Source organism: Psammomys obesus, unplaced genomic scaffold (assembly GCF_907164565.1).
Source record: "Psammomys obesus unplaced genomic scaffold, mPsaObe1.curated_primary_1811, whole genome shotgun sequence".
NCBI lineage: Eukaryota > Metazoa > Chordata > Mammalia > Rodentia > Muridae > Psammomys > Psammomys obesus.
Window position 1 is genome coordinate 6164799 of NW_026590859.1, and position 27050 is coordinate 6191848.

General features: G+C 40.4%; 1 protein-coding gene across 1 annotated transcript in view; it reads right to left on the bottom strand.

Annotated features, from left to right (window-relative positions):
* Positions 1-21977, bottom strand: part of Ush2a (usherin) — a 665632-nt gene extending 643655 nt beyond the window's left edge. Inside the window, exons 1-2 of the mRNA XM_055609194.1 lie at positions 21526-21977; positions 17710-17875 (exon numbers count right to left, since the gene is read on the bottom strand). Coding sequence (XP_055465169.1) covers positions 17710-17875; positions 21526-21977 — 618 coding nt within the window. The remainder of the gene's footprint in view (positions 1-17709; positions 17876-21525) is intronic.
* Positions 21978-27050: the final 5073 nt, after the last annotated feature.

Consider the following 27050-nt stretch of genomic DNA (forward strand, 5'->3'; position numbering starts at 1 on the left):
CCTTTTTCTCATTTAGCATCAGATTTTTAAAATTTTTTTTATCTCTTTGGGCACAGGTATTAGCTCTATTATAGGTCATGTTGCTTCTTTTGTTCTCAAACTGTACATTTGTATGTTTTACTTGCTAAGGAGGCTCCTTTTCATTTTAGATCTGTTAGAGTAACTACCAAGCAACACAATCAATACTAGGGTATCTTGAAATCTCTTCTGCCAACTCCATTACTCTTCAGTTTAGCGTCAAGCAGATTTTTTTTTTTAATAAGGGCAGAAAGTAGCCACATTATTTGCCAAAATATCACAAGAATTGTCTCTAGGCCACTTACTAATCCTTTTCTCCTCTGATACCTCTTGAGTCAGGGTATCATAATATACATTGCTCTCAGCACAACTGTTTTCCACAGCTCTAGGAGCATGGCCCATTAATCCCCACTTAATAAATTCAAATGTGTTTCCAATCCACAATCTCAAAGTCCATAGCCTGCCAACAAGCAGCATGTCACAGCAATATCCCACCCCTGATACTGGCTTTTGTCTTAGTCAGTGTTCTATTGCTGTGAAGAGACACCATGATCACAGCAAATTTTTATAAAGGAAAGCATTTACTTGAAGTCTGTTTACAGTTGCAAAGGTTTACTCCAAATGTCATCATGGCAGGGAACATGGTAACATGCAGGCAGACATGGCTGGAGACTTAGCTGAGAGTTCTGTATCTGGATCCACAGGCAGCAGGAAAAGAAAAAGACACTGGACCTGGGTTTCTGAAACTTCAAAGCCCACCCCAGTGATACACTTCCAACAAGGTCACAGCTACCCCAACAAAGCCACGCCTCCTGCCTCCTAATCCCTCCCTTGTACTACCATTCTGCTGACTTAGCATTCAAACAGGAGCCAATGGGGGCATTCTTATTCAACCCATCACAGGGGAGGTTATCTATTTTTTTAATTTAATTTTTTATTATTGTTTATTCTTTTTAGTTACATTTTATTAACTCGGTATCCCAGCTGTATCTCGCTCCCCTATTCCCTCAGAACTGGAGAAAGTTCTTTGCTGGGAGCAGGCTTTGAGAGAGTGCAACCTTTCTTACCCTAACCCCCTAAGTCTAGTTCATGCTCTCTGTTTTTGTGGGCAGATGGAAATGTGATCAGCAAGCTTTCATACCTTATCCACCATTATCAACAATCCCCCTGGAACCTTAAACCAAAATAAACTTTCCTCCTGTAATGTGCTTTTGGTCATGGTATTTCTCATAGAAACAGAAAAGCAACTATTACCAGTATTAGGCTAAATGCTGCTTTCACAGCTATACTGTTTCTTGCTGAGAATTAATCATAAGAAGAATTGCTCTCTACCCTCTATGGTACTTACAACAGTCACTTCACAAATAGGCCATGTGGCATAGGGTTCCGTTCAGATCAAGTTTTAACCTGCCTCTCAACTTCCATAGTGGCACAGGGTCGTAGAAAAGTGCTCAGAGCCTCTGAAAATGCTCAGAACAGTCTTCCTCCAAGTACTCCACAGGTCCCTAAGGCATTGAGTGCTTTGACAGTCTTCTGTAAACTTTTATATGTCACTAAGACCATGTCAAGCTTTGCCAGAATCAATTTCTGATTATTTTACTGAGCATAACTTTTCCTGCTCTAAGTTCCCATATCTATTTTTTTTCAGAAATTTTCCCAAGTATCCTTTTGTCAGCCAATGTTCTTCAAATCTGGTGAATCATTTATAGCTAATTAGCATTTGAAATGATAGACAAGTACTTCATAAAATTCTTTGCAACCCAAGTTTGTTCTCCTCAGATTCTTTCAGTCTACACTCAAAGGACACAGAAAACAAATATAGAAAAACTCCACAGTGAGGTAAAAATGGTGGAATCTCAAGGCTGCAGGACCAACATGGCAGTCAACACCCAACGTCTTATTAGTAACATCCGTTTATTTAGGACATTGTAGAAACCCCTAAGCTAGATCTTCCGACATGCACAGATACAAATTACCACTCTAAAATACTCTTTCTTGCAAATAACTGGACAGTGACAGTGTTGATCAGAAAAACTTTGAGAAAGAAGTATTTATGTTGTTTTCAGATTCTGGCTATTATGAATAGAGCTGCAGAAAACATGTCTGAGCAAATGTCCTTGTTGCGTAGCTGAGCATATTTCAGGTATATACCGAGGAATGGTGTAGCTGGATCTTGAGGTAGCACTATTCCCAATTGCCTGAGAAAGTGCCAGATTGATTTCCAAAGGGGTTGTATAAGTTTACATTCCCACCAGCAATGGAGGAGGGTTCCCCTTTCTCCACATCCTCCCCAGAATATGTTGTCACTTGAATTTTTTATCTTAGCCATTCTGATGGGTGAGATCTCAAGGTTGTTTTGATTTGTATTTCTCTGATCACTAAGAACATTGAGCATTTCTTTAAGTGTTTCTCTGCCATTTGATACTCCTCTATTGAGATATCTCTGTTTAGCTCTGTAGCCCATTTTTTAATTGGATTATTTAGTTTGTTGCTGTTTAACTTCTTGAGTTCTTTATATATTCTGGATATAAGCCCTCCGTCAGATATAGGGTTGGTGAAGATTCTTTCCCAATCTTTAGGCTGTGGTTTTGTTTTGATGACAGTGTCCTTTGCTTTACAGAAGCTTTTCAGTTTTATGAGGTCCCATTTATTGATTATTGATCTAGAGCCTGTGCTGTTGGTGTTCTGTTCAGGAAGTTGTCTCCTGTACCAATGAATTCCAGGCTCTTTCCAACTTTTTCTTCTAACAATTTTAGTGAGTCTGGTTTTCTGTTGAGGTCGGAGGAATGGATATAGAAATTGTGGTAATTTACACAATGGAATTCTACTCAGCTATTAAAAACAAAGAAATCATGAAACTTGCAGGCAAATGGTGAGAACTAGAAAAGATTATCTTGAGTGAGGAAATCCAGAGGGAGAAAGATAAACATGGTATATACTCACTCATAAGTAGTTATTAGACATTTAATATAGGATAAACATACTAAAATCTATACTCCCAAAGAAGCTAAACAACAAAGAGGACCCTAGGGAAGATGCTCAATCCTCATTCAGAAGGGCAAATGTGATAGACATTGGAAGCAGGAGAAGACAGGGAACAGGACAGGAGCCTACCATAGACAGCCTCTGAAAGACTCTGCTGATTAAAGGTATCAAAACAGAGGCTGAGACTCGTAGCCAAACTTTGGACAGACCGCATGGAATTTTATGAAAGGAAGAGATAGAAGGACTTGGAGAGGACAGGAGCTCCAAAAGAAGAGCCAAAAAAAAAAAAAACAAAAAAAAAAAACAAAAAAAAACTGGGCCCAGGGGCCCCTGCAGAGACCCAACCAAGGACCATGCACGGAGGGGACGTAAAACCCTGGCTGAAATGTAGCCCATAGACTCAGCCTCCATGTGGTTTCCTTAGTAAGGGGAGCCAGCGCTGTCTCTGGAATGAACTTAGTGGCTGGCTCTTTGATCACTTCCCCCTGGGGGTGCAGCCTTGCCAGGCCACAGAGAAAGACAATGCAGCCAGTCCTGATGAGACCTGATAAGCTAGGATCAGATGGAAGGAGAGGAGGACTTCCTCTATCAGTGGACTAGGGGAGGGTCATAGGAGGAGAAGAGTAAGTGGGGGTGGAATTGGGAGGAGATGAGGGAGGGGGCCACATCTAGGATACAAATTGAATAAATTGTAATTCATAATAATAAGAAGAATAGGAATAAGAAATTAAAAATAAAAAAGAACAGGTTAAAAAAAGAAGTATATATGTTGTCCTACTGATATAAATGTGTTTTTTCCAATTAAAATCAGTCAAGCTGTAAGACCCATACTTTATCAGATAAAGAGTTTTCATTTTTATCAGTCATTCAAGGAACCCATTATTCTGTGTTTCACTGGTTTCTGACATTATTGTTACTATGTTCTACCTTCCATTTCTTAGGGCCTAATTATTTTTTTCTTTAGTACTTTACAATGGAAGTTAAGGAAATCAGTTTTGAACCGGCATTTCTTAGTGCAAGGATTTATGATAATAACTTCTCTAAACTTCCCCCTTTCTGCTTTTATCTAGTCTATCCTATGTTTTTTGTTTATCATTCAATGTGAAATTCTTTTCTTCTGTTTCTGCTTTTTTGTTGTTGTTGGTGGTGGTGTTTTGTTTTTATATGTTTTACACCACTGGCCCAAGAGACACAGACCTGTCTCTTGGTGTCCATCCCAGTTGGCATGGCTGTAACAGCACCCCTACACCTCTGGTGATGAGGTGGAGGAAACACACAAACCCAACCTTTAAAAAACAAACCCAAACACCAGAAGAATGGTCGAAAAGATGTACGGAACTGATGGCGCAGCAGATTCCTCGTCAAATGCAAGGCAGGCCAGAAGCAGTGACATAGAACTCTGATCAGAGACATTAACTGTCAATCACAAATGTAAATCCAGCAAAAAGACATCCATTAACAATAAAGAAGAATATTAGGACATCACAAGGTGAGTGGAAATAGTGTATTAGCTTTCATTCAGTTTAGCCTGCAAAACTTACTTTAAAAAACAAAAAAAAAGAACAACTTTTTTCAAAAGAGAAACAAAGTAAAGAAAGAGTAGCACCCTGAATAATATCCACCCGCCTCTGTTTGTGACGTTTGGTGACTGTGTAGTCAAACGATGTGAAATGGTGAGGGTGGTGCTGAGGGCATGTGCAGGAATTACTCAAGACAATTATATTTAAATTGAGATGAACAAAAGGCCTAGATGGAAGAAAGGCTTCTGCCCTCAGCAGAAGGAAAGTGACGTGTCAGTAGACTGGAAAGTGAATTGCACACATGTGAACACCTAGAGCCACCCAAATGATATTTTAAAATTCAAGAAGAAATTGTAAAATCTGTTCAAGTTTCACATGGTTCTTTGGGGACAGAAAGAAAGACAGAAACAGGCAAAAGAAAACACAGGTAAGCAAATAAACCAGCACCAATTACTGAATATAACAGACAATATAAAAGTTGGAGAAATAAGGCTAAAGTATAACTAAGAAGCTTAGATTTTAGAAGCCTAACTAGCTAAGTAGTGAAAGGTAGAGGAAGACTGTTTTAGAATAAAAATTATAGTTTATCCTTGGCCTGGAAATGTACACCTGTAATATCAGCAAATTGAAGCAGGAGGGTCATGAGTCCCAGTACAGTCTGTACTATACAATAAGATGCTTTCTTCACAAGCAAATTAAAACTATCAAGATTCATGGCTGAAAAATAAACACTGTATGTGAAAAGCAATCCCCATTCAATGACATGAAACTGTGTGCAATCATTCCAATCAAAGAAAGGGCGCCACATTTGTATCAGGCAACAGCGACTTGAAAAGAAACGAACATCTGGAGGTAAAGAATGGTGTTACATAATGATAAAAGGATTGCCTGAGCTGAAAAGTGTAATAACCCTAATGTACACAGACCTAACAAAAGCATCTCTGAATGTGTGAAGCAAAAGCTGATACAGCACCAAGTACAAATGAGGCAAATGCACAAATTATGATATTTAATATACAACCCTTACTAAATGATATTAATTGCCTGAAATAAAATTATCAAAATACATTACACCTAAACACCAAGAATATGTGTGTGTGTATGTGTGTGTGTATGAGAGAGAGAGAGAGAGAGAGAGAGAGAGAGAAAGGAGAAGGAAGAATTTGTCATTGTCAACCACTCTTAAGAATGCTTAAAGGAAATTATTAAACAAAAACAAAGTATATGCAAATATATAACAGAGAACAATAGGAAAACACACAAGTTCTACTCTAAGAAAGTAAAAAAAAATAACAAATCAAATCCAGCAACACATGAAATTATACAAAAACTATTAAAAGGGTTTATTCCAGGTACATACTGTTTAATATTTGAAAATCTATCACTGTAGTCAACCACATTGATGGGCCAAAGGGAAGTCATGTGACTGTGTAGGGAAATGAGCAGCCTCTAACAAACCCAGCACTCATTATTGAAGAGGACAGATGCACAGTGATGAACACCAAGTCTTTGTTGCTCGTGTCTAGGTAGACTTTACAGGGTTATCTCATCTATCGACACTAGGAAACAGGTACATGTTAAAGTTGACAAAATGCTGGAATCATCTTCACACCAGGAGTGGGATTCTTTTGATATTTAGACAGTTGAATACATTATAAAGTTTCAGATTTTGTATATTAAACAAAAAGTATTCACAAAATATATTTGAAATTTGTTAATGTTAATGCTTTTTCTTTTTTTTAAATTTTTTTATTAATTACACTTTATTCATTTTGTATCCCCCCATAAGCCCCTCCCTCCTCCCCTCATGTTAATGCTTTTTCAAGATAAAAAAAAAAAACAGAAGACAGATTTTATAGATTCAGATAAGAAAAGCCTAAAAAGAGGTCCTTTCATCTAGCATCAAAGACCAAATTACTTTCCCTGAGATGAGAAACAAGAATCGTGAAGATGTATACTGACACCATTCCATTTCAACATAATTACAGGAATTAAAGTCAATGCTAAAGGGAAACAGAAAAATACAGATGAACAATTAATGCTATGTTTCACGTAGCACAGTTGCCCACATAAAAACCCCAGAAGATTTAGCCATATTATCCATCCTTATTTACTATTCCACATGGTCAAGAAAGAGAATCATCCAACTGGTTTCTAGATTAACAGGGAAGGTATGAACATTTTTGTGCACACGATACTCAACTGGACAGAATTTAAGCTGATTTGCAGCAATGTGATGGAAATGGATGACACTGTGGTAGATGAACTAAGCTAATGGAGAGACAAATACCACATGCTCTCAATCATCCACAAAAACACCAACATTGATCTCATAATATAGAGACAATGAGGACTATGACCTTAACTACCCTGAACATGCCTGATCTCATCAAATGTCTGAAATGTACATAATATGGTATAAGTTGCTTGGTATTGGAAGGATTGGAAGTATGAGGAACAGAAAGTAAACCAATTAATTTGATCAAAATATAGTTAAATAAGAAGGAAAATTTTCTAGCTAACATAATACGGTTACTATAATTGATATTAGTTTATGATACATTTCAAATCAACTAGGAAATGTGAAAAAAAAAAGAAACTTTAAAATTTTGGTAGGAATATAAATTAGTAAAGCGTGTATGGAGAACACAATAGAAATTACACACACACACACACACACACACAAAATCTGTACTGAATTGTTGCAAGGACCATCTATCTCATTTCTGGGTACGTTATATGCAATCAATCTAGACACCCATAAAAATACGAACTTATAAATGTGATATATTGTTTTCATCGAAACTCTTGTAATCCATGAAAAATGATATCATTGTAGTGAAATGAATGGAACTAAAAGACATCAAAGACATCGTGCTAAGTGAAACAAGTCAGGCACAAGAACACCACACACAAAACTGAGATCTGAACATGAGACTGTGGTCTCTAGTCTTAGAAGTGGCAGAAGGGTGGCGAATAGAAGGGCTAAGAAATAAAACTTCAGATAGATAGAGGTACCATGTTCAAGTACTCTGTAGCACAGTGAGATAACTAGACTTCACAATCACCTATCAGGCCTAGTGAGCATAATTAAGAAAAAGGCTCAAGTCTCTAAATGCATAGTGAAGGTGAGGAGATGGAAATGTTAGCGTCCTAATTTGAAGTGCACATAGTATGCATTCATTGAAACATTGCACTCTAGTTCATAAATACATATAATTACGTTAATTAAATTATTAAGAGACAGAGATGCAAATTACTCTAATTAAATCTTTACCAACTGCATACATGTAGCAAATTATCATGATATGTCCCATAAATACATATGATTAAAATATCAATCAAAAAAAAAAACCCACAGAGAAGCACTCTCTATACAAGATATGTGCTTCAACATCTGTGCCCCTAAGTTTTCACATTTTCTCACACCATGCACCACTCTGGTATTTATAAGCAGCCTTCCTTTCACACATTTTGAGATGCTCTGTGTGTGGTGCTAGGAAGTGTTTTAAGGAATTTATTGGTCAGTATTTATCCATAGGTGCGAGGTCACAGAATTCATCTTACTTTTAGCTCATTCACTTAACTGTCCTTTTTATGTCTCATTTTCAACCCAAAGTATTTGTATGGAGCGCTCTTGCCAAGTATCTAGAACAATGCAAGGGGTTCCTTTCCCAGAACTCATCTATAAATTACAGAGCATGCATGCATTATCAAAACTCTCTTGGTTCTTTCCACTACACTCATATTGAGATGAACATTTGGTTCTTTTCCTCAGGTTCCTGAGCATCTCACCATGGCCCTGTGCTTTGATCTCGAGCCATATTCTAGTTACAGGGTTTCTGCCCCTTTCTATCCTTTCTAAATCCAGATAATAAAAGCTTGTGTGTAAAAACTACACACAAGCAAAGCATACCTATTTACTTTTCTACTTTCCAAACATACAATTCAGAGTCATGTTATCTTTTGATTTAGTGGGAAAAATGAAAATTCTATACCCATCATAAATACTTACTAATTTTTGACTATATCACTGGAAAGCAGGTTGACCCATTATAACTTTCCCATTCTTGGAAACATGTCTTTTAAAACTATTTTTCCTTACATAGATATGAAAACTAGTCTTGAATACAAAACCTTGAATAACTTAGAATACTGTATATAAAGGGAAATATCAAAGAAAATAGATGGGGAAATAAAACTATTCAAGTCTGTATTTAAGCACAGCCATAGTTTCTGTTCCTTGATGAAGTGATGCATGCCGTGGGCCCAATTCAGCCCTGGGCAGTGTGCACACTGCTCTGCCTGGTGAAGTACAACCGATGGCATCAGTTCGCCCTTTGGGCGCAAAACGACTACCCACAAAAGAGTGAGAATCACCCAAGTCTTAGTACACGTGGCTTTCAGGCGAAGGTGTTACGAATGACAATTCCATTAGGTGAACGGGTATTAGCAGCACCATCAGCGAATGTGAACCATTATAAATTTGACAGAATCACCATGGTGGCATTTTCAAGACTACACATTGTTTAATAAAAGAAACAAAAACTAAGTAGACACAGGAAAACACTCTTTTCATTGCAAATTTCAATTTTAGTGCCATACAGAATCAACAGAGAGCATATTTGTGTATATTTCATATATATATATATATATATATATATTATGTTTTATAGCTATCATTGAGAACTAGCCATTTTCTTACAGAAATAAGTAGGTATGGTTGTCTTCAAATATCAGTTTCTAAGTTTAAATGTTAATTTATTCATGGCTTTCTGCATGTCTTGATTAGAAGTGTCCCTGTAGAAATTATCTCGTTGGTCTTATGTTTTTGCTGTAAAATATTATCCTGATGACATTCAGACTTATCAAGGTAAATACTCCATCATGCCATGTGCTGTTCTGTTATACACATAAGGTAAACAAGACCCTTTTGGCTGTGTGCATCACACATTCTACAGATTTTATAATTTTAATAATGGCAATGCAGTGTAATAAAATTTACTAAGTAAATATGATTAGAATCCAATAATAAAAATCATGAGCTATACATCAAGAGACACACACCACCCCCAAAATTTTCTTAACTGCTTTAAGTCTCTGAACTAGTTTTCCTTAGCCATTTGGCTTGACACGGTATAGTTATTTCTAAATAAGTATTAAATAAATATAAGATATCTTATGGATACCTTTCACCAGTCTGAGCGTCCATGGACCACTCCTTTCTTTCTTTTGGATAGAATTTTCTGTTTCCCTCTTCTATACCAAACAAAAGCCTATTAGTCTTCAAGAATTAATTAGCATGACCCTTTCCTTAAGCACCTTTCACAGCGTGCCTGATTTAAAGTCGGTAATTCCCCATGCTGTTTTGGTTCTGTATTTTCTTATGCTCTTCTGAGTTCATCAAGGTGGAAAGAAATACTACACAGGCCCATTTTAGGCCATTGAAGACATAATGGAGTATGAGCATGGGGAACGCTGCTTTCTTGTTAATTCTAATGATTTCTAAAGGTGGAAATTAGAGCTGTGAACTGAGGCCTAACTCTTGCTATGCATGAAAAGCATGATTGTTTTCTGGTGCCTCTATTTAGACAAATTAGACTTCATGAAACTACACACACCAGAGTATTAGGACTCATCAACGTGCATTCCTTTCTTCAACAAAGGTTCTCATTTTTACTAAATTGTTCTCAGCACACATGCCACTGACCTTATCATCCACGGTTTCAGCGGGCTTCCATGGCCTGCCTTCACCCCTGTCTTCAGAATACTTGTTCTCCCTCTCTGTCGGCAGGCTGTGTTTAGTACAATGTTATCTGCCCATGCCACGGATTTCTCCCTTGATCCCCTCACTCCTCATCGCTGTCCCTTTTCCCAGCACAGGTACAGATGTTCCTTTAAGAAACTGCAGACTGTCCAGTGATGTTTAACGCAAGCCTCTTCTGACCACCAGCTCTCACTTCACAGCGTGCCTCTCAGCCTGCGTGCTGCACTCAAGCCACTGGCCTCCGCATCTCTCACATACAACACATTCCCATGAAGGAGATTGACAAGGTATGTTGTGTGTGTGGATAGGTTGAATGTATCATATTGCATACGTGTGAATTCTGGAAGTGTAGATGCTCCAGTTACAGGGAGTTAGCAATCCAGAATCCAAGCAGGAGATGGAAATAGTGGAAGCTGAGGTGAGGGTGCATTTAGTATACCTTAATCTTCAAAACATGATGTTCTGAACTACGCAAGACATTGCAGAGTACGGACAGGTTACTCCTAGAATTCTATGAATAACTAGACACTATAATTGTCTAGCAACCCACCCAAATGTCTTACATATATTGCTACCCCGGGAAAAGATCAAAGTTTAAATGTGCCATATAGTTTCAACCAAAACTATATTATTTGCATGCCGTTATAAAGCTGAACCATGAAATGGCTGATCAGATCTAATCAAGTAAGCCTTGCATAATTCCGCTTACCTTTTGAAACGTGTGTATGTGTGTGTGTGTGTGTGTGTGTCATAGGGCAAGTATGAATCTTAGATGACAACTTACGTGAGTCAATTCTCTCCTTCCCTCATGTGGGTTCTGGGAATCTATCTTAGACTGGTTGTCCAGGTGGCAAATACCTTTATAAACTGAGCCATCTCTTCAACCCTGACTTGTGCATAGAACCCTTTACATAAAATAATCCTGTTTTACATTTGAACCGTCTATAGAAATTCCAGATACAGCTGGAATTATATCTACTCTTTCCATGGATGCATAAATGAGTCAAACAAAATGAATGCACGCATACGCCGTATATATGTAAGGGTGTTTACAAACAGCAAAATTTTATTTCTGTCACGACTGGGTCTTTTCGGTTCCTGGGGGGTTTTACTCTCTTGGTTGCAGAACTCTGAAAACCACCCCTTAGATTTTTATGATGGCTTAGCTTTATGGTAATCGCTTTATTGAAATATTTGATTTTTAGTTATGTGCATGTCAGTAGGGGTGTCCTCTGAGATAACAGAAGGCACAGGGTCACCTGAGCTGGGGAGTTACATGCTTGTTTTGAGCTGCCCAGGGTGAGAGCTGGGTATCAAACTCAGGTCCTCTCTAAGAATAAGAAAAAAAGTCTTACCATTGAGCCATCTTTACAGCCCTTGTGGCAATGTGTGGATTTTAGTTTAAGCCCAGATGAAGCTAATACTATACACAGGCAGACTGTGTTGACTCTTAAGAGCTCCCCCCTTTTTCCTCAGCTCTACAGTGGGAAAGCCTCCACCAGTGCAGGACAGTTACACCTGGCATTTGCAATGTGAGCATGTGAGAGGGTTGATTGGTTGATTTCATGTACAGGAAGCACACCTAATTTTTTTTTTTTTTTTTTTTTTTACTGGTTGCTTCAAAAGAATTTCCTAAGTTCTTTGTTTTCACTTTGCTCTGAATAACCCCAAAACATTCAGCTATCTTAGGTAATGGTCAAATGGTTGAATAGAGACGGCCCTGCCCGAAGAGATGACGTTTGATGCGCATCTCACGTGACTGGACACATGGAATTGCAGGGGTCATCAGTGAGAATTATTAAAGGCGCAATGTGGTTAGGAGATGTTGGAATGGGGCGAGAGTAAAGATAGAACTTCCCCAGATGGGGTTCTAACCCGAGACAGATTCCATGGCATCTCTGCTCCAAGACACCCCGCCCCCATCATCAGAGGCATTTAAAAGCCTTATTAGCTGTGCATATGAACAGATACTCCAAGGCCGGGACACTCATTTATCTAGTGTAACAAATTGTTTCTTAAACTGCATGTCTATCCCCAGTGCTCTTAATAGTTTTCCTTTTTTTCAAACTGAAGACATAAATCAAAACAACATACTACACAAACAAACCAGGACTCTGAAATCCCTCTCCTCCTCCTATTGATTGCTCAGGCTTATTTACCAATACTTTCTGCACTCATTGTATCAAGCTGCCCCTCTTCATACCGTTGCGTCTAGGCTCCTCTGTGGCTCTGCTGATCAGTGTACAAGAAACCTACAAGATGGCACAGAGCGTGTGAACGGCCCTGTTGCCGGGACAGCCCTTGACGCTTCACCATGCTGACACCGAGTCTGTTGCAACTCATGTTTTACTGCAATTCAGCATGGTTTCTAGAGAGACTCTCCTGGCAGCCCCTGGAAGCTATGGGTTCCATGAAGTGTGTGAAGTGCTTAGAGGGCAAAGACCATTTTCACAGGAGACTTGGGAAATGGGGTTAGTTTCAAGTGACACCCAGCCAAATGCTTCCAACTGGTCTCGCCCGCCAATCCACAACAAAATGCTCGATAAAATCCCTCTTTGTATTCCAAAATTTTAACACTGACCTCTTAGTAATTTCAACATATATGAATTCAATATAAGTATTAATGCCTTAAAGATCTAAGATTATCCCTATTGTGCTTAATAAAACATGAATTGGGTTTCCAAGTTTCAGTATAAAAAGTATAGCTTAATAAATTTCTTTATTACATAATCAGAAGTGGCCAATATGCTAAGTCCCAAAAAAAATTTAAATCATCAACCATGTAAGATTAAAGTCCCTGGTTGAATATTAATTCACAAACTTCCCATTTTCTGACCGTTCTGATCTCAAAATGCTGGCTTTCAAATAAATGCTGATCTATCTATCACTAAAATAACTTTGAATATTTTTGTGCTTAGATCTTCTCTGGTTAGTATGGAAGGTACTTGCTGGCATCTTTATTGACCAGGGATTTCATCAATTAAAGCCATTTAAAAATATTTTGGGGAAGTTAACATTCTGATTCTTTTTAAGTACTTTTATACATTTTGAATTTATTCATTGTATGTATGCCTGTGTATTCCATGGAATGCATTTGATGGTCAGAAGACAAGTTGCATGTGGTCACAGGAAAACCCTCAGGATATGGTCCTCTCTACGGGGGACCCTGGAGATTGAAGTAGCATCACACTTGGTGACAAGGGCCGTCCCTGTTGCTCAATAGTCTAACCTTGCCAATGAAAAGTGGATACCAAGCGAACCCTCTGAACACAGGTCATGGGAACGGAGGGGAGGAAGTACTGCATGAGTACTGGCCCCATGGCGGTTCAGGGCGAAGGTAAGGGGAGAGGCCGTGGGTAAACATGGACACAGAGACACGCAGGGTACAGAGAATGTCTGGACTCCCCTGGCCTGGCAGCTACGGGTGAGCTGGTGACTGAGAAGTGCTTGTGTTTCTGCTGTTTTGGGGGGCCATCCTGGGAAGGTCTCGCTGTAAGTGCTGCTTTGAGAGAGATGTTCGTTCACAGGTTCAGTCCCTTGGAGCTCACAGCAAGCGGCACCATGCTGCCCCATCAGCATCTACCTCGTGGCCCAGTGTGCCCCAGGAAAGCATTGCTGAAGGGAGCTCCCTGGAGAACATATCTGGTGAGGTTTGGAATGGCTGGTAGCTTAGGGGGCACCAAAGAGGGTTAGGAGACGAGGCATGACCGCAGCAATGCATACAGTGACAAGGCCACAAAAAAAAGCAGTTGTGGGTGGTGGGAAGTCAGGACAGCTGCACTCTTTCTACCCAGTGGAGTTTGCTGTCCTGCCCCTGCAGGTGGGTTCTCTGGAGGGGCCTAGGATCCAGACGGACAGAAGAGTTCAGTGCCAGCTTCTCCTGGGGTGGGGGGGGGGGGGTTGGTGAAATACTCTGTCTCAAGTACACAGCATCTGAGGAAATGTTTGCTTTTCTCATGTACTGTGCAGGGAAAGAGAGCTATTCTAGTCAGCTCCGATTTCAAGCTGCTCCCACTGACTCACTGTAAAGCAGCACAGACAAGAGAAAGACTGAGTATCCCTCAGTCTTTGCTCTCTACAAGGCGTACATAGCCCAAAACACAGCCAAGTTCAGGGTAGGAGAGGTGAGTATCCATTTTTGCACGAACAATCATCCCTGCAGCAGTACTTAGTCCCTTTGATTTATTTTGACATATGTTTGTATATGTGCTTGTGTATGTATCTATGTATATATGTATATATATACATATATACTAACATATAAATGCTAATTTGTTGTTGACTAGTGTGTATAATTTTTAAAAACTTTTCCTTTTTATTCTCTTATAGATGATACTTGGGTGTCATGTTTATGAATAGAAAGGCAGGCATTACATTCTTTATGTCATATGTAGAATATAGAAACAAACAAATCAAAAAGCACGAAGTTAGAAGGAGTGATAGAAGAAATATGGAGGCACTCGGGAAGACGGCTCCGTGGATGAATAAGAGACTGCTGTACAAAGGTGAGGGCTGAGTTCAAACTCCTGCATAAGAACTTAGAAATGGTTTGTGCACTTGGACTGGTTGCTGTCCGGAGCGGAGACACAGATTTAGTAACTTAAGCTTGCTGGCCAATAGGCAAAGTCCAGGCTCAGTGAGAGATCCTGTCTCAAGGGAGTAAGGTGGAGAGAGCGATGGAGCCTGACATCTGTTCTCCTTCTCTGGCTTTCGTGGATACCTGTGTCCACACACACATGTGCACACGCATTTCACACGCACAAGAACAAAGGTTAGAAGGAACAAAAATGATCAGGACATTTGGTATGCACGCACAAAAGTGTTACAATGCTATCCAGTGTTCTAGATAGTTTCTGTATAGTAACAAAAGAGCACATGAGTCACAAAAGGGGTTATAAAGCGAATCATGTCTTAGGTTTTTGTTGTCAATAAGTAAATAAAAATATAATCATCGACCCTGAGAAGCTCTGCGGCTTCAGAAAGGCCATTCCAGCTGTGTAGAGGTCCCCTGACATGTACGGATTTGGGAATGGGCAAGGGCTTAATCAGCTTCATTAATCTGGCTGTGTGATGTTTTCATTTGTGACTTAATTAGAGTCCAGTGATTTTATTTTAAAAACTTAATAGCCAGGCACAGTGGCACATGCCTGTAATCTCAGCACTTAGGAAAAAGAAGCAGGCAGATTGCAATTTGCAGTCAGTCTGGGCAAGAGCTTAATGCTACTATCAGTCAAGACCCTGTCTCAAAAACTCAATTAAAAATTTTGAAGTCAGAAAGTTAAACAAAAAAAACCGTGTAAATCAGAAAGGAAAATTTGTCCCTTGGTAGACAAACTGTTTCAAACATAAGCAGCCTCACTAAATCATGTGGACCGCAGCGGGGTAATAGCCCAGCAGCTACGACAACGTGACGCTTTCTCGGGAGCTCCGGTTCTGTTCCCAGCACCCACATGGTGATTCATAAGCCCTGTGACTCCAGTTCCAGGAAACCTAACACTCACTTCTGGCCTCCTCTGGCACTCTACACACCAAAGTGCACTTAACTAAATGCAGGCAAAACATTCATACACATGAAATATAAATGAATAAATAAATCTTGAAGCATCAGTGTGCTACCCTTTGAAGAAGGGAAGATTTCGAAACAAAACTTTACCTATACGAGGAGAAGGCTTCCCTCTGACAAGCTGTGGACCCCAGGACAGTGACTCATACACACCTGCCTCTTTGCAGTGGAGACTGCACTTGAACTTGGCAATTCATATACTTTCCTCTGCTGAGGCTGCTGAGCTGCTCCCATTTTCACAGATCAGGTAAAACAACGTCAACCAGAAAGATTGTCTTCATTGTCACAGACATCCAAATTCATTGGAAACAGACAGCTGTTTTGGCATTGTCTGCCAAGTATTTAAAGGTTTCTATGTCCACATTTCTATGTCCAAATCAGAGCCCAATTCGGTTACACCAATTAATTGTTAGAAAGAGACTCTTCTAGAAACAAGACAAAGATTTCTCTGTTCTTTACTAAACCACCATGAAGTGAGGACTTCTAGGATACAGCCCAGCTCTTACTACAGGGCCCAATACTGGTGAGCTCCACACTTAACATCTATTATCCCGTTGGCATAGAAACAACGGAAAACCCCGATCCTCATCAGCCACCTTCACTAAGCTCAATTACGGGCCAAGCACCTTGAGTAGGTACCGTGGCTTTCTGAATGCCTTCCTAAAACCAATGCACCAATTGTAGATATAAATATATATATATATATATATATATAAATATATATATATAAATATAAAAATATATATATACTGATACTGCACTCTTATGCCAAAGTACAGCCCTATCGACAGTTATTATTAGAAAAAAACAAATGCATATATACTGTGTTCTCAAATTATTAAGGATAATAAAATGTTGAAATAATAATTTAAACCAAATTAAGAATTCTCAGAACAGCCTAAGGAAATCTATTAGTACCTGATTCAGGGCGACAGACAGGCAGGCAGGTTCATATGCTTGTATATGGATGTATGGCTGAACCGCATATGCTTGCTATCTTTGTGTACAGACATACAGACATTTATATGTGCGTATAAAAGTACACACACACGTGTAAGCACATGCATGTGCATGCATGTGTGTTTCACGTCAAAGGTAATTTTTATAAACCTCGAGGGGCGATTTTGATGATCCCTGGGGGAGTGGGCATCCTGGAGCACCTCCTGGGAGACAGAGCACACACTCCCTCCGGTTTGAAAAGCAAGTGTGGGTTTGGCAGCACTGAGTCGCGCGAAGCCCTGAAGAAACAAAAGGCGGGTCTGCCTCTCTTCTAGACACTGCAAATGCCAGACATCTAGCAGTTATCTCAGCCTCCCACGGCCTCTGAAGTTCTTCCAAACTGTCGGCGACAACTACAATGATAATATAACACCTTCCGAACGCCTCGAGTGCGGAGTTCACTAGTTCTAAGGTCAGCGACTTAACGCAACAGCCAAGTTTCATTCCCATCATCAGACACGATCTGAGAAAGACAGCCACAGACCCCGAGCGAGGGTTTAAATGCCGCCACAACTCGTGACATCAGTGTTGGGCTCCAAAGGAGTTAACATCTAAACGTAAAATTCAGTGACCAAATAAAGCAGAAATTCCCTGGACATGGGATTACTGCCCACGGCATCGTTGCTGCTCGTCTGCGGGGCGGAGAGTCTTACAGCAGCGCGAGGGGAGAAACTGCTAACACGTCAGGAGCTGCAACATGAGTTCACCGAAATGCCTGTCTTCTCTCACTGTCATTTACATATACCCGGGATTTAGATACAGCGTCGGCCTTCCTGGGTAGGTGCCGTTTAAAGGAGAAGACAGGATGACAGATCCCCGTGTTTAACCAAATGTTAAATATTTTTTATTTTACTCACCTGCACACTGAGATGAATCCATTCCTTCATAAGAATTCTCCCTGGTGTCATTACTTTTATCGGAGGCTGCAAACCATTTACTGTGCGGTAATAAAACATGGTCTCTTTCTCGGATATTGTAACTTTGAACACAATCTGCCCAGCCACTGTCTTCTCTATCACACACCTAAGGAAGCAACCAGAAAAGACAGAAAAGGTCAGTATCCGAGCAAAACGTCAAGTTAAGGTCCTGTCCTGATAGAGTGACCCCAAGCCCACTCAAAGTGGCATGCTAAGAATAAGTGCCTGAATCTTAATATGCTCCTGGAAAGCTTTATTTTGACAAAAGTAGCCTTATTTCAGGAAAAATAGAATTCTTATTTATAATATATTCCCCAGAGCCTCAACACCCTTCATTAGAGATTCATGACAGAAAGTAAAGTAGTTGCATCCTACTGGAAAACTAACATTTAAGCTACTGGCCCATTAGTTCCCTGGCTATTCCTTTTATAGGACGTGGTAGGACACAGCACACCCCACATGGGCAGTGAGTTACCAAGGCAAATCTTTCTTCTTCTCTTAATGTCAAATGAATCTGGAGCCCATGGAAGGCTCTAAGTTATTAGCCCTGAAGTCAGAATTGCTCTGTCTGGTTCCTATGATGAAATGGAGAATGAACATCAACCGTCTCTTCTTACTTCATCATCCGCTGGCCAGAAGCCAAATGCAGTGTGTACCAGATGACTGCCTACCTTCCATGACCAGCAGGCCAACTGGGACACTGAGATAGATACTGTGGTGATAGTTCATGGGAATAAAATTAAGTTGTATTTTGATGACGAAGAATGACTTTCAGGAAGAGTCTAGGCCTTACATTACACTTTCTTTACTTTAGAGCCCAGGTTTTTACACAGCTCAAGCTGGTTTTGATCTTGAAGTCCCTCCATTCCAGCCTTCTGAGTGCTGAGGTGACAGGCGGATGCCACCGTTCCCAGCTGAAATTTCCTTCAAAGGGTCACTTCTCTGTTGACTGCCTGGTGTGCCTTTCAGGGCTCCTTTCTTACCTGACTGCTCTCCACCCAGGCTAGGCATCGCCACAGGAATCACCGATTACAAAACACTCCTCTCAGCTCAACAATGTGTAAGCAGCCGTCCTTCCTGCTCACTGAACATGCTTTGCCATCTGGATAGGAACGAGAAGCCACCTGCCAGGGCACCAGGATTCTAAGGATATGAAAGATATATGGAAGACTAAAGACTTCTTCCCACAAAGTGATGGCATTCAGTCAGGAGCATCCCAGAGGCAAAGGTAAAGTTGGGCCACCCAAGAATTGCTGTGAAAAATGTTTCAAATTTGGGGACATCTTAAAAACCTCACTTTACTTTCATCTATTTTTGTCCTGATTTAGAATACAGAATAAGATTGGAGAGCAAGGGTCTCTCTTTTATTGGTACTAATTCACTATGCTTTTTCACTTCATTTGATATGAAATAAAGCATGTTTTTAATTTTGTCAAATAATATTAGATGAAAGCTTATAAAAATATACATACATACATAGATGCTACTACTGCAGGCTATTTTTAACACTTTGGTAGTTGAATATTTGTGATTACTAACATGAAAAAAATTGCCTTTATCCAATGTCTCTGGGCCTTAGTCTAAGAGTTTTCCTTTGTTCATTTGTCTTGAGTATAAAATCTACAAGTGAGAATTCAATCATTACACAGGAATGTATTTACCAAATGCAGACTTATTTCCCCAAGCTTGCTGAAAATGCTTTTCTTAATATGTTATTGATTATCTCCCTTGCTATTTTGTTTGCTTGTAAACACTCTAGCTTTGGTAGATAATAAATGTGAGACGAAGGCAGGTAGTAAAATATTTAGGAACTGGATTTATTCTGCTCCTGAATACACAATAATTGGATAATCCGTGTTTTGTTTGTTTTGCTTATCTAGTACAAACACCCCCAAATTCCTCCAATTCCCACAGGCATTTTAGCTTCAAGAATGAAAACGACCTTGATGCAGGAAGTGGATCCTCCAGACTATGACCCTCACACCACAACGTCTGCGGACACCCCTCTGTCTTATCCATAGGCAATTACGCCAATAAAGGAGACATTTGGTGCAGAGATGTCTCTGCAAGCTTGAGAAACATGTTTTAAGAGTCTAGATGCTGATGACAATTCAAATGACTTGAATTTCCTGAAATTTCCAACAATAAAATAGCAAAATCTTTTTTTTTTTTTTTTTTTTTTTTTGGTCAAGGAAGAATAGAAACAGTGTTAATGGACTGCAATTATTTTCCTTCTGAATTTAAAACAAAAGTGAGATGTGTGAACTTTCTCTTGGTAGATGAAACATAAACACCCAAGATGTCTAAGTCACATTTGCTTGTGACATGCCAAGACTTTACTTGTTGCTTCGTAAGTGTTGAGATGCCCCGTGCAGTCCCACAAAGGAAACATGACAAGGGCAGGTGCCCAGCACTACTCAGAGACAAAATATGAGGTGAGAGTAGAACACACTTCATGGATGAAAATGCCAAAAAATTAACATTAAACAAATAAAGATTAGTGGGAGTCCGAGAGATGGCTTAAAGGTTAGGAGCTCTTGCCAAAGATCTGAATTCGGCTCCGAAAGCCCATGTCAGGAGGTTTGTAAACATCCTTGACAGCTCCAGAGCTCTCAGCTCCCTCCCTGGCCTCTATGAGTACTGCACTTACATTCGCATACACATAAGGACATACATAGTAAAAAGTAAAAAGCACATTAAGTAAAGATCAGTCAAAATGGTGCTTATTATGTTCACAGACTGGCTCTGCATTTATTCAGGAGACTGGTGTCAAACATCAGTGTGATTAGGATTATAGGAGGAAAAGCTTGTAATCACACAAACCAAAATTGGTTGTAGCAAAGCTTCATTCCTAATTACGTTGAGGGTACCCTTAGCAGATTCAACAGCAGGGTAGCTTTGGAGAAGGTCTCATGATTACCGACTTCCTAACAGATCTGAAGATGGGAGCACCACACAGTGAAGGCCCAAGGCTGAAATGTGTGGGAGGTAGAGCTGGTATGGTATGATATGGTATGATATGGTATGGTATGGTATGGTATGGTATGGTATGGTATGGTATGGTATGGTATGGTATGGTATGGTAGAGGTGCTATCCATATGTTCAACTCTATTACAGAACATCTTTCATCCATCACATAAAGCATTTATTGAGAAAAGAAAGATAAGTAAAACAGTCCTAGGTCTTCAAAAGCTACCTGACTAGTAAAACTGTTTATTTTCTAGTAGGGATACTTTGTATATATAAGCCTCAAGCAAGACTTCAAACATAACAGTTATTTCTATTACTGGCTCCTGTGCCTACAAATGCACTCTGAACTCTAGACTTAACAGGCTAGGACCAAATATCACCTAGTTTGTGAGAAACAAATAAATAATAAATGACTTAGATATAATTGATATTTATCAATGTATAATTAGAATGTGTATTCTATTATATATAACTTTTATAAATGATACTCTCTATATATAATCGATATATGTTCAGATATATTGCCGTCCAATGTAACTATTTCAGCACATTCTTTTTTCATGGTCAACTCTATTTACAACAGACTGAAAACATTTCAGGAAAACAATGCTCAGATCAGAAAGCCAGAAGAGAAAAGACCAACGTAGCCATTGCCCCTTACTGCGCACCTCTCTCATTAGCATAATTTCTATGCGAGACCTCAGACTACAATAATATTCACAACTCCTGGTTTTACCGATTCCTAGGCCACCTGGGAACTGGGAACCCCAGCTGATGTTACTCACATCACGCCTTCTCGCTCAGGCTTCAACCACACAGCTAAGGTCAATTCTGCTGCCAGCCTCGGAGCCCGCAGAGAGGGGCAGTTCTTGTGACTTCCAAATATAAAGCTCGGGGAGTTGCTTCTGGCGTGAGGGCGGAGGTCTCTGTAGTCTGCAGGGAGGCAGCCCCGGATGCCTTCCAGGAGGGCCGTATAGGGAGGGGAGGCAGAGCGGTAGGGGCAGTCCTGGACACAGCGCGTCTCGGTACACAACTGCATGCTCTCAGCGGCCACCGAAGGATGACAGAAAGTGCTGGCGCTTGGGAACCCACACGTGGCTTGGGTTGGCACAGTGGATACCTTCTTGAAAGCGCCCACATTCTCCAGCCTTGGGAAAATGCCCTGAGAGGCAGTCAAACTCACTGAGGCCAAGTAGGCAAAGACGAATGTTTTAATGGCCTGACACAGGAAGCCCATTGAAAAAACCAGGCAACGCGTGGTTATAAAAAGTTATTCTTCACCCGATGATGAGGCCTTCCTAAATTAATAACCAGACCTGCGCACCCGAATACTGAGATTCTCCATCTCCCAGAAACTGCAGACACACTTTCACAGGGAAGGCAGAGCGAGGACGTCCTCAGGGAGGGCAGAGACATGAGCTGAAGCTGGCCTCTGGTGAACGAACACACAAGAAATCAAGAGTTTATCCAAAACATAAAGACTGTGCCACCTACAAAAACAACAGCAAACTTCTCAAAGTCCATTTAAACTATACAGCTTAGGGTCAAAAACTGCAATAAAGATCTTGACCTTATTGAGAAAATCAGAGTCCTCAATCTACAGGACAATCAGTTTATGTATTTATATGTTATTGTGAATTGTATAGTCTAAAAACTACTTTGAGCTGTTACTCGACCCCAGGGAATTGGCACTACTCGCTCTAATTAATGCAGTAAAGCATCCTTTAGCTCTTTTCACGAACACCATATGCTATGACCAGAGCTAACTTGCATATGCCCAAAGAGGAGCTAGCTAAGCACTCTGGGCCTTTCCCCTCATCTGAGCCTGCGCAGCCACTTTAAGCTCACAGCAAAGCTGATTAGAAACTCAATACCATCTGCTTGCCCTGTGCCTTAATATTTATCAAGCATTTGTGTTAATGTTTTCACATATGACTCTGTATTTGGAGGTTAAATATGGATTCCTAATACTGTGTAAGTAATTGTATTGATAAATAAGCCGAGTTACCATTTCTTTATTGAATTTCAACTGGTCCCCTCAGTGTGAGAAATAGCTCCTGGATAGGACCTCTGTCCCACGTTGCCTGGCAACCCTGCTGTAACCCTCTCCCCATTACTTCTAGGAAATAGGCCCCCAGCAACAGGAAGGCTGTGAGGAAGACTTGGCACTTGGGAAAAGTGTTCCCCACAGCTCAGAAGATTACCTGGACCTCAGTGCTGGCTGCTTGGTGGCCCCTCTGGAACTGAGCTGTCCCAGCTCTCAGCTGGTACCTTGGTCAGTGGCAGGGAGTCAGGTGGGGCTATGCATGCTTAATTTTTAAAGAAGCAGTACGCCTTATCCGGTAAGATCCTGCCAGTCCCTCCTCTTTCCTACTCTCATGAACCTCACTCCATGCAATGCTTTAATCAGAAGGACCTCATTCTATTAGACAGCAACATTATAGTTAATTCTGAATTCATTCTTGGGGAGGAAGGATCCAGCATGAGGCTCAAAACTTGAATTACACTTTTAAAAGCTGGCCAATGGATGAAAGTCTCTCTCCATATTTGTGGACCTATGTCATCTCAGGATGTGTTCTGACTATGCTTGATTTCTTTAGGACAGCTACATTTCTAAACACCAGGTTTGTAAAACACAGATCCTAAACGAACCAGAGAAGCAGTGGGACTACTGAATTTTAGTTAACTAATTGCAAATTCATAGAAGAATATTTGTACCCACAGGCCAGCAGCCATTTCTGTATACTTCTGCATACATTCCAAACTGTTTCTTTCTGCTCTGTAGATCACGCTATCCTACATTAAAAATATTCTAATAGTTCAACAGTTTTTGTGACCTGCCAGTCGTATCTTTAAAAAGTGTGAGATGGTCTGGAAAGCAGAGTATCAATTTTTTCCCTATCAACTTCTACAGTTACAGAAATCTTGAGAAATAGGAGGTTTCTTATTAAAAGGCAACTAGAGAAAATAGAAATTATCTTTTTCCTGATCGTCTTTCATTTCTCTCCCATGAGGATATCGTAGCATTAGACTGTTTCGTCTTTGGTCAAATGCCTCATTCTTTGCTTACTGATTGCTTCATTTAGATGGAAATTTTAAAATTAAGAACAAATGCTAGTGTAAAGACAGCTAATTTATAAGAAGTTATGGGAATTTTGGAAAGTAAGTCTTAAAAATAACACAGGACACAGTGCAACAAACCAGCATAGTGCTGAGCCTTGCTGTGGAGCATGTGATCAGCTTGTTCCCACACAAACTCAGTGGGTAAAGACGCTGGTCTACAAGCCTGAAGACCTGAGTTTGATCCTGAGGAGACAGACCATAAGAGGAGGGAAAGAATAGGCTCAGGAAAGCTATCTTCTTATACACGCACGCACACACAGCGGCATGCATATACACACTTAGCAAAAACATAAACATGAGCAACACAATAACATTAAATGTAAAATAAGCACAGTGGTGATTAAGGGAAGACATCCCTGCATTAGCCTCTGCACGTGTGCAGACTCAAGCAGGCACTAGGGGACTAGCAGCTCTGCTCCACGGGGAGGCGCTCTGCCTGTCCTCTGTAAAGGCAGACAATGAAGTGACACATTGTCTCAATTTTACAGTTTTACAATCAGTCCTTTGCTAGCTCCCAAGCGAATTACATGCCAATAGCTTTACTTACCTTTCTGTAAGTACCTGAGAAATAAATATGAAACAGAAAGGAGAAAGGAGGCAGCTAATGTGCACAGGGGCTTTCAGGCAGGTATGAGTTATCAAGCACCAGCATTTTGTCTGTTTCTGCCTCATTCCGGTCTGGACCAACCTGACTGGACCAGCCAGCAGATAACTTGACAACCAGACTGAAAGCTTGTGGAGACTACTCTGGGCTCATTCTGATGGAGGTAAAAAAAAAAAAAAAAAAAAAATCTCATTAATGCCACATGCAGGTTCTTTCCTAGCTCTGCCTATGTCTTACTTAGGAGTGTTCTACTGGCAGAGCGGGCACAGGGCCAGTGGGCACATGCAAATGACTGGGGATAAATTCCTCAGAGTGGGATGTCAAAGCCGCCTCTCAGAAAGCACACATAGAGGCAACGGGAGAATGTGTAACATTTGTAGAATTCCTCACAATTGCTTTTCTTGATGTCATGATGACTCGTGATTCCTTTTTATCAAGAATTTAGTGAAAACTGTGGTACATTTAGACAGCTCTAAAGAAATCCCCCTATTATCCAGGTAAAGCTCGCTATAGATAATACGACGGGGATGAGTTGAGGTTTCAGGTGCCACAGAGTCAGCTCTTGCTCCTGGCTAAAATTAAGTGGTATTTCTTTGGATTTGGGGTAAACTGTAGATTTATTATTAAAATGGTAATTGTGAATAATAACTTAATTACAAGACTGTGAGCATAAGCTATAGATGTAGTGTGATTGCATATAAGCAATATTAATGAGCCTACATCAATTAATTTGAATTCTTAGACAAGTTGAACAAATTTCTAAAACCTTCAAAGCAAGCCGATCCAAGAAGAGACATGGCTACAAGCCAGATGTCCATCTTCTGTAGAATTCCGCAATAAATTGTGTATTACTAAACTGACATAACTCAACTGTCCACAGCTGAGCAGCTGTGTCAATCAGCACCACACATTCATGTCACAGACTTGGTGGTGAGGGAACGAGGCCAAGAACATCCCAGAGCTGATGGGTGTACTCCATACCTGAATTTACATTATGTTTGAACATACGGAAAATGAATCCATGCCAGTAGAAGTTAGAATGATTCTCTCTTTAGGGTAGAAAATCAACTGAGGAAGGGTTTAAGAAAGACAGCAAAGGAGAACAAAGAAAAACAAAATCAAAAAAACAGAAGAGAGAAAAGAAGAAAGCCCGTAAGAGTAATAAGAATATTCACCGTTCCAATTTGGGTACAACTGCACACTAATTTTTCTTCCTTTTGTTCTCCTGTCTTACATGTATCTCTCTCTTATTCTCCCTCTCCCTCTCTGTGTGTATGCTTATATCCTTATAAAAGGAGTTGGAAGACACTTTTATTTCATTTTTATGATTTTTAAATTGAATTACACTTCTATTCTGTGATTGCATTGTCCTTATGGCTAAATTTTTACCTATAGAATATTTAACAACTAGAAAGATTTGTGTTCAGCATTTTCTTTTGAACTTTGGAATAACATCACTCTATTGAGCTGTAATCCATACATAGTGTGCAAATCTCCAGCGGACGGCTTGTTGAGTGGTCTCATGTCTGTGCACTTGTACAGCTGCCACCCAGACTGCTGAGGAGCCAGTCTAAGAACAGATATGTGAGCACACATGACTTGTCATTTATAGACCAAAATGTAAAGAGCCAGTGCTGGGGCAGCAGGGTGTCTCAGTGGGTGGCGATACTTGCTGTTAAGCCTGAAGACCTGAGCTCAAGCCTGAGAATTCACGTAGTGGAGGGAAATGATTGATGCCAGTGAGCCGTCCCCTGATCACCTCGCCCAGCCTGTGTTACATAGTCCTACATATCTACACAAAGGAAAGCAACGTGTGACTTGGTATGTTAAAGACCTGGTGCCGTGGCAGCTTGCTCTTTCTTTCTGACTGAATTAAGATGGACTGCCCTTCATCCTGGTCTCCAAATGACAATGACCTCTCTCCATCCACAGCTGTAGTACACTCAAGGAACTGAGACAATCTCATACTCGGAACACAGGAACTAAGTGTGGGATCCTTGGTGTATGGACTCATAACCTTATCCATGTCCAGACATGTATCCTCAGCCAGCTGGCAGAGGTATCCTCACAGATTAGAATAACATATATGCACGCTCTAGAAGATATCTTATCTTTTGATTATCATGACGACAGCTAAGAAAACACGAGCTCTGTGACTCACCATAGGTTACAGTCTCTAACACTGTTGTTCCAACTGGTTGGCAAATATTTTAAAAACAGCAACAACGGTCCAGCCATGGGTGAGATTTTGGTATGATTAGTGGTTATAATAGCATGGAAAACTTGAGAGAGATGGAGGGGGGGTAGAAGAGAAGGAAGAGAGAGGAGGAGGGAGGGAGGAAGGGAATGATGGAGGGAGAGGGAGAGTGTGTGTAGGAGAGAGACAGAAACAAACAGAGAGACTGTGAGAGGGAGGGAGACAGAGGGAGTTCTCAAACAAGAGGCTACGGGAAAAAGACTAGAGGTCTGGGCAGACAGACACTTAAGAGCCATTGAGAACATGAGGGAAACTGGTCACATTAGAGAAAACAGCCAAGAATCTCAGCAGGAAGGTTAGTCACAAAACTGCCTGACTGGGACAAA